The sequence below is a fragment of the Macaca mulatta genome, chromosome 13, assembly GCF_049350105.2.
Source record: "Macaca mulatta isolate MMU2019108-1 chromosome 13, T2T-MMU8v2.0, whole genome shotgun sequence".
Lineage (NCBI taxonomy): Eukaryota > Metazoa > Chordata > Mammalia > Primates > Cercopithecidae > Macaca > Macaca mulatta.
In genome coordinates, this window is record NC_133418.1 from 69,586,219 (window position 1) to 69,598,519 (window position 12,301).

Genomic DNA, 12,301 nt, shown 5'->3' on the forward strand with positions numbered 1-12,301 from the left:
ACATATATGTATATACATGTATACATTCTTATGTAAACTAGACTATACATTATTTGACATTAGGAAATGTGTTTTATCTATTATTTATCACCAGAGCCTAGATGGTCAGTAGGTTTTAGGTGAATCAATGAATGATATTTAAAGACAGTGACCACTTGGTTTCTGTCTGTCTACATTGAAGATGAAATAACAGAACTTACACTTCAACCTTTAGGTATTAAAAATAATAAGTTATATATTAGAATGAGTTGTTAAATTTTGTGGACTCTTGTCTGCATTCTTCATATGAGGACACATTTTTATTTGTCTAAGACCGCATAGGATGTCTTCTGCTTGGTTTTGTACTGCTAGATCAAAATGAACTTTCTTGGATCTGAAATAATTTTTTTGCTAGATTAAAATAAATTTCTCCAGGGAAACAATGCATATTCAAATAGCCTAATTTCTAATAATGCAGAGGACTGAAAACAGTTAAAGGAGAAAGATTTGGTTCAATTTTAATTATGACTTTCACTTGCTTATTATGTGATTTCTTTTTAGGACTTAACATTTTTATTTTAGGTCCAACACTAACTGTCAATGCTTAACTAGCATGACTGAAGAAGTTGATCCTATATTTATATTTCTATTCTTATTACAGAACGGATTTAATATAGGTTAAGATGTTGAATAGAACCATGAACTGTATTTCACAAAATGGTGCATTTCACACAATGGTACATTTCATAAAATCTAACATCCCAGCAAAATGACAGGGACAACAACTTAGCATGCTGTTAATTTTTCACTTAATGGTGCCAAAATGATATTTCAGTCTTTTTTACATAGAAAGGTCAAATGTCATTCAGTGGCGCTCCTGAACACGGGCAAGTCATTTTCAGAGGTGAAAAAGCTGTGGTTGACTGCTCTTGAAATAGGTTTCTCTACAATCCACCTCTCATCTGGAGTTCACATCCTGCTACATGTAGGCAAGAGTATACCCATCCTGCGCCTTTTAACTCTTTTGAGGGGCATACATAATGCAAGTACAATTAACTTGTTCTACAAATACCAGCTTAGGTGTCAATTTAGCATTCTGCAAATAATACTACAGAAATGGAATGGGTGATTTCTCCAACTAATAGGTCTCTTACTGAAAACATGCAAGCACATTTGTGTCTGTTTGGCTTAGTGCTGTATTCTTCAAAGTCTTGAGCAGGGCCTGGTGTAGACTGTATACCCAACAAATATTTATCTTATGAAAAAGTATAAAGTGAAAGCACAAAAGGGATGGTTCAGCAAGAGAAGAAAGATGAGAGGTGGATTACAGACATACCAGTTTCAAGAGCAGTCAACCACAGATTTTCACCTACTGAAAATGACTGGCCTGTGTTGAAGAGCACCACTGAATTACATTCAATCTTTCTATTTAAAAGAGACTGAAACATCATTTTGGTACTCTTAAGAATTTCTTTTTAACTATTTAAATTTTTTATTTGTATAAATTTATGGGTACAAGTGTAATTTTGTTGCATGTATTGATTGCATAGTGGTCACCCTTTTAGTGTATCTATCACCTAATAATGTGCATTGTACCAAGAAGGAATTTCTCATCATCCCCTCTCCTTCCCCCGTCTTCTGAGTCTCCACTATCGTTCCAAACTCTAGGTCCATATGTACACATTATTTAGCTCTTGCTTATAAGTGAGACCCTGATAATGGAAGGGAGATTGGTCAAGCTGACCTCCCAAAGTTCTCCCAACCCTGAGATTCTATGATTCTACCAGGCTGGCTCTCTTGTAGTGTTCTCAGAGAGAACAGCTACTAACCAGTGGTATCTGAAAACTTTAATCTTCTACTTCTGAAAAGGTATTTTCTTTTCTTCTCTTTTTTTTTGAGATGGAGTTTTGCTCTTGTCACCCAGGCTGGAGTGCAACAGCACGATCTTGGCTCACTGCAACCTCTGCCTCCCAGGTTCAAGCAATTCTCCTGCCTAAGCCTCCCAAGTAGCTGGGGTTACAGGCGTGCACCACCATGCCCTGCTAATTTGGTATTTTTAGTAGAGATGGGGTTTTACCATGTTGGCCAGGCTGGTCTCAAACTCCTGACCTCAAGAGATCTACCCACCTCAGCCACCCAAAGTGCTGGGATTATAGGCATGAGTCACCGTGCCCGGCCGATAAGCTATTTTCAAATATAAATCATTGAACAATTATTTTAAAACTATTATTAATACCTAGAATGTGCATTTTTCCTTTAACTGGTTCAAATGTTCACCAGAATTCTGTTAGTGAGAGTGATATTCACATCTAGTTACAATAACGTATCACTAGCTTTACTTTTAATTATGGTAGAGCAGCAACAGCCTCCTTTCTTTTTGCTTTATTGATCATTCTATGAACGCTGGGCAAACTCTTTACTCATCTATCTATCAAATACTTATTTTTTTAGAAGTCACTGAGATTCATAAAATTTATTTTTACTCTGCACCAGATAGTGCTTATATTATTGCATCAATATTAACTGTTATTTCCTATTAAAATTGTAAGTCTACTATTTACAATTATTCTTTTGTGAAACTTTGAGTAAAGATATTCCCTTGAGACTATTTTAGTAGTAGTAGGTACAGGGATATATGAATGTAGAACTATCATCTAAACAACTTACAAATAACGTAAGTCTTATTTATATTAGACCTATATAAAAGCCCTGTGAAACTTATCACTAAGGATTATCAGAACACTCATAGTGGGAAAAGCATAAGGGGAAGACTGAACTGCTGATAGCTAAACTGTGACAACAGAAAAGGTCGTATCATAAAATATTGTTAGTATATTTTTGTATGTGTATGCAATTGGTTGAAAATCAGGCAAATTTTTGATAATTTTTGATAAATATTTGACAAAGACTTCAAATATGTCTCTTGTAGTCATCACTGTAGAAATTTGTTTTGTTTAAATTCATTTGGCTTTAACCTCCCGCCCCAAAATTCTACATCAATACATCTCTCTTCCTATTCTTCCCAACCCCTCCAAAAAATAAAACCAAGCTCAAAGCAAGTCACAAACGTTTTGTACAAATAAAGCCAGTTCTCTGTGGAATTGATGTGATAGGTCTTGAATATCTTGTTGATAATTAACCCAATCAAGTAACATTGCCAGGAAATCTTTATTCTTTTCCTTTTTTAAAGGTTCACAGACTTTATTTCTTAGAGCAGTTTTAGGTTTACAGAAAAAGTGAACAGGAAGTGCAGAGTTCCATACACTCCCACTCCTGCCCCCTAACCAGTTTCCTCTATTATTAACATATTGCATTGAAGTGGTACATTTATTACAACTGATGAACTGATATTGACATATCATTAACTAAAGTCAATAGTCTACATTAGGGTTCACTCTTTCTTTTGTATAGTCCTATGGGTTTTGTCAAATGCATAATGTTATGTATCCACCAATACAGGATAATACAGAACAGTTTCACTGCCCCCAAAATCTTCTGTGTTCCACCTATTTAACCCTCCCTCCAACTCCTACTTTTCTTCTTTAATACCCAAATTAAGCCACAGTAATATAAATTAGTTGGAGCTAAGAATTTGCTTAAATAACCAGTGATTCCCCATGGCAATCAAAATTTCTTAATTATTAATCTAGACTAGCACTGTCCAAAAGAAATATAATGTGAGCCAGTATGTATTTAAAATACTCTAGAAGCTGCTTTAAAAAGAACAAGTAAAATTAATTTAATATTATACTTATCCCAATATATCCAAAATATCAATTTCAACATTAAGTCAATACGAAAGCTGAGATATTTTACATTTGGGGGGTACTAATTCTTGAAATCCAGTGCGCATTTGACACAGCACATCTAATTTCAGCCTAGCTACATACATTCTGAATGTTCCATCAGTAGCCACAAGTAGCCAGTGACTAAGTAGCCAATACCTGTCAGGTACAGCACAGATTTAGACTTTGAGCAACTTGAAAGCGGGTTATCCTTTTCTCTGCAGGGCCTCTAGAGTAGGCATGCAGTGAATATTTTTGAAAGGTAAATCAGAAAGATCCTGATTCTTACATGTTCTGCAATTACTTTCTTTAAACTCTCTAGCCTCAGAAAAAGTGGAATGGGGATCATGCTTATTCCTGCGTATCAAACCAATGAGTATGGGGCTTCCTGACTCCCAGAAGGCCTGAATCATCCGAAATGTTGACTCATGAACCTAAGGTGACTGAAATGTAACGTGAACCAAATTAGCTTTCCAAGGCATCTTTGCATTTCCACTTTCCGGTCTCCCGCTGCCTCTCTCTTTGGGTGACTCACTCTCCTACCATGTAAGAGTCCAGCATCAGGCAGGGCCCCAAACTCGCTTTGGAAGAAGAGCAGACTTTCAAATGGTCGGCCCCAGATCCCCAGTTAATTCAGCACAGCTGTTTTGCCTACCAATTCCAGGGGCTGCGGTTTAGACTGAGTGAGTCTGTCAAAAAACAAGTTTTTTCTTATTTGAGGGTGGTAGTAGTAGTGATGTGGTTTGGAACATTAAGTGAAAAAATAATATTTTATTTCTAAAATCTTTAAAAATCCTTAGGGCCCACTTCACAGTCCCGTTAATACCTTTCTCCAGTCGGGTTTCTTCCTTTCCCGGGAGGAAAGTTTCCCCTCCCAGTCCCCCAGGATAACGCCCTTCCGGTGGCGCGCCAGGAACCGCGCCGACCCCTCCCAGCCAGCAGCCCGCCCCGTTTCCCAGTGCTCTACGACAGACGGACCCCCAGCTGCCGGCAAGGCCAAGACCCCACCCCAACTCACAGTTACTCAAAGTGGGGGTGGAGCTCCCAGCTCCCAGCACCGCCCATTGAACGCAATCCCCGCCGGTAAGAGAGAGGAAGTGCCGTAATCCCCACCCACTTTCATCTCCTTCCCTCTCCGTTGGCCTGGCTGGACGCCTATCTTCTCTATCCTGTAGCCGATTGGCTCTCTCCCTCCCGCGCCAGTCCCTGCCCTCCCCCGGGTAGGGTGAGTCACGCCAAACTGGGCGGAGAGTCCGCTGGCCTCTCTCCTAGCTCGTCTGGGCGGCGGCGGCGGCAACTGGGGACAGGGCGGGTGGCGCATCACCGGCGCGGAGGCAGGAGGAGCAGTCTCATTGTTCCGGGAGCCGTCACCACAGTAGGTCCCTCGGCTCGCTCGGCCCAGCCCCTCTCAGTCCTCCCCAACCCCCACAACCGCCGGCGGCTCTGAGACGCGGCTCCGGCGGCGGCAGCAGCAGCTGCAGCATCATCTCCACCCGCCAGCCATGGAAGACCTGGACCAGTCGCCTCTGGTCTCGTCCTCGGACAGCCCACCCCGGCCGCAGCCCGCGTTCAAGTACCAGTTCGTGAGGGAGCCCGAGGACGAGGAGGAAGAAGAGGAGGAGGAAGAAGAGGACGAGGACGAAGACCTGGAGGAGCTGGAGGTGCTGGAGAGGAAGCCCGCCGCTGGGCTGTCCGCGGCCCCGGTGCCCACCGCCCCTGCCGCCGGCGCCCCCCTGATGGATTTCGGAAATGACTTCGTACCGCCGGCGCCCCGGGGACCCCTGCCGGCCGCGCCCCCCGCCGCCCCGGAGCGGCAGCCGTCTTGGGACCAGAGCCCGGTGTCGTCGACGGTGCCCGCGCCATCCTCGCTCTCTGCTGCCGCAGTCTCGCCCTCCAAGCTCCTTGAGGACGATGAGCCTCCGGCCCGGCCTCCCCCTCCTCCCCCGGCCAGCGTGAGCCCCCAGGCCGAGCCCGCGTGGACCCCGCCCGCCCCGGCTCCCGCCGCGCCCCCCTCCACCCCGGCCGCGCCCAAGCGCAGGGGCTCCTCGGGCTCCGTGGGTGAGTGCCGCGCCCTCTCGCTTTGCGCCGCCCCTCGCGCCCCTCCCTCTTTTGTGTGCAGCCCGAGATGCTTTGGGCTGGGCCCTCCTCTCCGCCCCGAGGGGGCTTTGTCTGCAGACTTCGGGGCGATGGCGCCCCTCCTGGTTGGAGGCGCGGGGAGAAGGGTGGGGCGGCCCTTGGAGGCCGGGCTTGTTCTCATTGTCCGTCTTCGTTTCGGGGAACACGTGCACCGCACCCGGCTCCCACTTCTACCCTCTGTGGTGCCCAGCGTACCGATTCTCGGAAGTTAGGCACCCACCCGTAGTAGGAGCCGGGTGTATACCCGGGAACCAGGGTTGTGGATTTATTGGGTTGGTTGGGTTCGAAGTAAGGAAGGAAAGGCCTTGGCACCCAGACCTTTTTAGGAGGTGCTTTTGTCTACTCGTCTGGGTTGCTCCTTTGGAAAAGGTGCAGTTGTGCTGCGGGTCTGTTGGCTTGCATTCGGCCCTGGGCTCCCTTCTCACCTCCTGCCTGGCGAGGGTGGCCCCTTTGCGCTTCCCCTCCCCCTCCTGTGCTTGTGGGGAGCTGGCCGAGTGGAAAACGTCCACATTGACCCAACCGCAGTGAAGGGAGAGCGCCTCCAGTGGTGTGGTGCGTGGAGAAACGGGAAGGAGAGAGTTCTGGTAAAGTCCTGCCACCGCCCAGCTCACCGGGGTGTGATGTGGACTGCTCCCCACGAGCTAAACCGAGCCAGGGAGAGAGGATCTGGGCATTGTGTTCCGAGGGGGCGTAGTTCTGCCAGGGTTTCAGCTGCAGGGTCGGAGGAATTGATGTTAGTGTGGACTTGGCCCAGCCTCTTAGTGCATCATAATTGAATCTTAAAGAAAAAAATAAAAGGCAAAATGGTTGACATTCCTAAAGAAGGGAAAACCTGTGGATTCCTTGCCAGGAATTGGCTAATTGAACTCGTGGCAGATTTACCATGAGACATAGAGAAGTGTTTTGAGACAGACATTTTCATATATATTGGTTAGAAATACAGTTTTTCAGAAGTGATATGTTTTAGGTTACAGAATCAAAATACAGTCACGTGCCGCATAACGACCTTTAGGTCAAGGACAGACGCATATGCAACGGTGGCCCCGAAAGGTTATAATGGAGCTGAAAAATTCCTGCCGACTAGCGACGTCTTGATCCTGACCCTGTGTAGGCCTAGGGTAATGTGTTTGTATCTTAAGTTTGTAACAAACGTTAAAAAAAAAAAAGTAGAAAAAAGCTTATAGAATAAGGATATAAAAATTTTTTCTATAGCTATAAAAGGTGTTTGTGTTTTAAGTTAAACGTTATTACAAAAGAGCCAAAAAGTTTATAAAATAGAAAAGTTACAGTAAGCTAAGGTTAATTTATTGTTGAAGAAATATATCTAAAGATAAATTTAGTGTAGCTTAACTGTAGAGTGTAAGTTGTACAGTAGTGCATGGTAGTGTCCTAGGCTTTCACATTCACTTGCTACTAACATCCAGAGCAGCTTCTAGGCTTGCAAGCTCTATTCATGGCCAATGCCCTGTACACGTGTGCCATCTTTTAATCCTTTGTACAGTGTATTTTAGGTATGTTTAGATAAGCACTACACAAATACCATTGTGTTACAGTTGCCTACAGTAACATTCTGTATAGGTTAGTAGCCTAGGAGCAATTGATTATACCATATAGCCTAGATGTATAGTAGGCTCTACCATCTAGGTTTGTGTAAGTACACTGATGTTTGCACAACGACAGAATTGCCTAACAATACATTTCTCAGATCCTGTTCCCACTGTTCAGTGAGGCATGACTGTATGTATGGTCTGTAAAATAGTTTTCAAGTTCTTTCTTTCACCTAAGTCCCTGATTGTATATTATTATTAGGCATATTGTTTTATTGCCGTTTTCATCTTGGGAAATTATTTTGGAAGGGAAAAAAATCACGTTTGTTAGAGATTGAGAATGCATAATAAATTAGATGCATTCATAAGTACTTGCTACTTCGGGGACGGAAAGCGTGTCCCACTAGCAGTAGGACCTTTAGGTATAAAAGGTCAAGAATCAAGTAGTGTAAACTGCCTGCTTGGAAATCTTCATAGCCTTGTAGGATGTTAGAGGTGGTTCATTTCTTAAAAGAAAATCAGTCTGACTTTTTTTTTCTTAATTCACTTCTCCACAATGGGGAAAAATAAGCCAATTGTGATGCTTTTGAATAATATTTTGATGTTGATATACTCCTCACCCCCATACTACTCAAAACACTAATTGCCATGTTAAAGGTCTTAGAAGATGAGGAGTAACAATCTTTTTCTTTATGAAAAAGACATACTTGAGGGAAACTGAGGCAAGAGAGAAAAATATAAAATAAGTTTTTAAACAGAATTTTTTTCTTTTTTTTTTTTTTGAGATAGTCTCCCTCTTGTTGCCCAGGCTGGAGTGCAGTGACACAATCTCGGCTCACTGCAACCTCCGCCTCCCAGAGTCAAGTGATTCTCCTGCCTCAGCCTCCCGAGTAGCTGGGATTACAGATGCCTGCCACCATGCCCAGCTAATTTTTGTATTTTTAGTAGAGATGGGATTTCAGCATGTTGGCCAGGCTGGTCTTGAACTCCTGACCTCCAGTGATCCGCCGGCCTCAGCCTCCCAAAGTGTTGGGATTACAGGTGTGAGCCACTGTGCCCGGCCACAGGAAGTTTAATGATTGACAAAAGCATACTCATCTTGTGTTGGTATGGGAACAAAGAAAAGAGTTCTGTCTTTGAACATTAGGGATTCAGGGGGTGACAGCACTCTCTTGGAATCTTGTGTGTTGGAATGCTGAGGTTGGAAGGCAAAGGGGAAAGAATATTGCCTGTTCAGAGTTCCCTAATTCCATATTGATGATACCTATTGGGAAACTTTAGTTCTATTAGTAAGTGTAAGAGCATTGTGATTATGGTCGTGGATAGTTAACCATTTTCAATATGTCTGGATTTCTTAATGCATTCAAGAGTTTGTTCATTAATTCAACCGATTATTGATTGCCTACCAAGAGACAGGATCTATTCTGAGCTTTGAGGGTATAGCAATAAGCAAGACACATGTTCTCCCCCTTGGGAGAGTACAGATAATAAGCACATAAATAAAGAACCCAGAATAGCCGTGGTATGAGGAAAATAAACAGGATAATGGCATAGAGAATGATGGAGATTTATGGGGGCTTTTTAAGCCCCCATAAACACGAAGAAAGGCTTAGAAGGTGAGATTTGAGCTGCAGAGATAAAAAATTTCCAAGCAACTTCAGGCAAACCCCTGAGGCAGAAATGAGCTCTTTGTGTCGGAGAATCTAGTGTAAGACTAGTGAGAAAAACTAGTGGGAGAGTGGAGAGGTGGCCTCACCCACCCAGATCACTGGGGGTCTCTAACAGGCGATGGTAAAAATGTTTAGCATTAAAAAATATATATATATGGTTATTAAATAATTATATTGTGATTTTGGAACTAAGATAAGTTTGGAAGATTCAGGGCTACTGAGGACTGATGTGAGATAAAGGTGAGAAATGGGCAGAGCAGGGTTAGAAGCATAGACTAGCCTACCTGGAAGAGAGGGTTTCTAGATCACTGACAATTGTCTGTTTAACATTGCTGTTTACATTATTTATGAGTAAGCCCTCATTTTCATCTGTTAATAAGTTGTAATTTTACTGTTTGCTGTTGTCAGCGCATCTCCATCGCAATGCAGTAACTGAAGTGAGACTAAAACCTTTCACTTGAGGGCCATTTTTCATGGAAAAATACTTGGCTTAGTGGTTGGTTAAGTAAGGCTTTGAGGATATGCACAGAAAACTCTGGCTAGAAATTGATTTGAGAGCAGTTGAAACATAATAAAGGGTGACTTCGAGCTGGTCTCTGGACATGTTCTAAACTGAACATTGAGACCGAAAATACGTAGATCTGGATTCTGAAAGATACAGAATGCAAAATTAAGGAATTTGGATTTTATCATTCCACTTTAATCCATGCTCTGCTATCCGGTTGCCCTTGCTTTTGGTAATTTATATTATGAAACCAAAAAGGTTTTTATTAATTGTTGTTTCTAAAGTTGTTATTTTTCACCCCCTCTCAAATTAGAGCTTTAGGCTTTGGGAAGACAGCCATTGAAGGTTATTTGAACTGAGCGAAGGCACCGGGAAAGCGGTGTTAGAAAATTGGTGACAATATTTAAGATAGCTGGGAAGGAAAAACAGATGAATTATTTAGAAAGCTATTACAGTAGTTCTGAGAGAGATGAGTAGGGCCTGAACTAGTTCATTATTTGTTCATTCAGTGAAAATGGAATAGAATAGAAGGGAGGAATATAAGAGTATAAGAAGCATGCTTTCTTTAATTGGCTGTGAATCTGTATAGTTAGGTTACAAAAAGGCTGTATGAAAGACGAATTGATAGGACTTGGAAACCATGAATGTAAAAACAAAGAAAAGAATATTAGTGCTTATTAAATCAGCTTCAGAGACTGCCAAAATTTAATTGCCATGAAAATTTGTGTAAAATTGAATATTGCTCATCAATGTAGATTATGGGTTGGGGCTTAAAAATGACTAGTTTTTAGTATTATAAAGCCATTTATTATATGATCATTTCTATTGGCATAGGAGCATGTATTAGAAATTTTAAGATTTTGTATGACATATGGTTTAAATATTAGGTATCAGTTCTTAATATAAAGTCCAAGTTCCCAGGAAGTAAGTAGATGCTTCTAACGACAAGAAAGTCATGCCCGTCCATTCCCCACTTTCATTTTTGTCATTCTGAATAATTTCTGGTTAAGCCATTTCTTATTTTTTAAAGTTGGGAATAAGTAGTATCTTCCCTATGGATATGGTGAATTATGTTTCAGATTGGTTCCTCAGCAACTCAGTGTCAAATTTGTGTTTGTGTGTTTTTTTTTTTTTTTAATTTGCAAACTCTCAAGTCCTTTTTAAAATGAAGTAATGGATATACATGGAACCACTGATAAATAACTACATGGAATAGTGTTTAGAAAACATGCTATTTTAGTGCTATGTTATTGTAAACTTAAAGGATTTGCCATATTACAAAAACGTTTCTGAAAAGGAGCATGTTACCTAATGTCCACTAATTGGCTTTGTTTTATGTGTAGTTACTTTCTTTTAAAAAATCTGAAAACCAAAAAATGATGGTCTCACTTTTGTCCAGGTGGGTCTCAAACTTGGGGCCTGAAGCGATCCTCCTGCCTGGGCCTCCCAAATGCTGGGATTACAGGCATGAGCAACCATGCCTGGCAAGTGTTTGTTTGTTTGTTTTTGAGACAGAGTCTTACTCTCTCGCTCTGGCTGGAGTGCAGTGGCGTGATTATGGCTCACTATAGCCTTGACCTCCTGGGCGTAAGCAGTCCTCCTACTTCAGCCCCCCAAGTAGCTGGGACTACAGGTGCACACCCCCATGCTGGCTATTTTTAAATTTAAAAAAAATTTTTATTTTATTTTTAAAATGTACATTTATTTATATTTTAGAGACAGGATCTTGCTCTTTCACCTAGGCTGAAGTGTAGTGGTGCAGTCTCGCCTCACTGTAGCCTCATTTTTCTGGGCTCAAGTGATCTTGCCATCTCAACCTCCCAAGTAGCTGGGACCACAGGCACGTAATTTTTGTATTTCTTGTGGAGACAGGGTTTCGCCATGTTGCCCAAGCTGGCCTCAAACTCCTGAGCTCAAGCAGTCCTCTCAAAGTGCTGGGTTTACAGGCGTGAGCCACGACGCCCAGCCTAGATTTATTTTTATTTTTATTTTATTTTATTTTACTTTATTTTATTTTATTTTTGAGGTGGAGTCTTGCTCTGTAGCCCAGGCTGGAGTGCAGTAGCACAATCTTGGCTCACTGCAACCTCCACCTCCTAGGTTCAAGCAGTTCTCCTGCCGCAGCCTCCCAAGTAGCTGGGACCACAGGCATGTGCCACCACGCCTGGCTCATTTTTGTGTTCTTAGTAGAGACGGGGTTTCACCATGTTGGCCAGGCTGATCTTGAACTCCTGACCTCAGGTGACCCACCTCCCTCGGCCTCCCAAAGTGCTGGGATTACAGGTGTGAGCCACTGCTCCCAGTTTTATTTTTATTTTTTTAAAGATGGGATCTTACTATGTTGGCCAGGTTGGTCTTGAACTCCTGGGCTCAAGCAATACTCCCGCCTCGACCCCTGAAAGTGTTGAGATTACAGGTGTGAGCCACTGTGCCCTGCCAGTTACTTTCATAATATACCTTCAAGCAACTTATTTGGATAACTGCTGATTCAAAGCCTCAATTTAATGGTTCCTTTTTAAAGTACTTTGCTAGCCCAGGATAAAAGTATCAACTGAATGGCTATTTCTTGGTTCTTCCCTGGAACCCCTAAATAAGTAGAAGTAAATGTTGCAGATATACTATACTTATGGTACATTCTTTGAGACATTTTGTTCTTGTTTCTAAAGGGATCAGGTTCTT

At 42.4% G+C, this 12,301-nt stretch overlaps 1 protein-coding gene and 1 long non-coding RNA gene across 4 annotated transcripts in view; both read left to right on the forward strand.

Annotated features, from left to right (window-relative positions):
- Positions 1-5,115: 5,115 nt before the first annotated feature.
- Positions 5,116-12,301, forward strand: part of RTN4 (reticulon 4) — a 79,465-nt gene continuing 72,279 nt past the window's right edge. For 2 of the 3 annotated variants that reach the window (XM_077958228.1, XM_015112349.3), the window contains exon 1: positions 5,116-5,822. In XM_077958228.1, the coding sequence (XP_077814354.1) occupies positions 5,267-5,822 (556 nt within the window). In that variant the 5' untranslated portion in view covers positions 5,116-5,266. 3 annotated transcript variants of the gene reach the window in all.
- LOC144333769 (uncharacterized) lies at positions 6,349-7,018 on the forward strand. The gene is made up of 2 exons (XR_013402772.1): positions 6,349-6,484; positions 6,868-7,018. It is a non-coding gene; the product is annotated as an uncharacterized LOC144333769 (long non-coding RNA).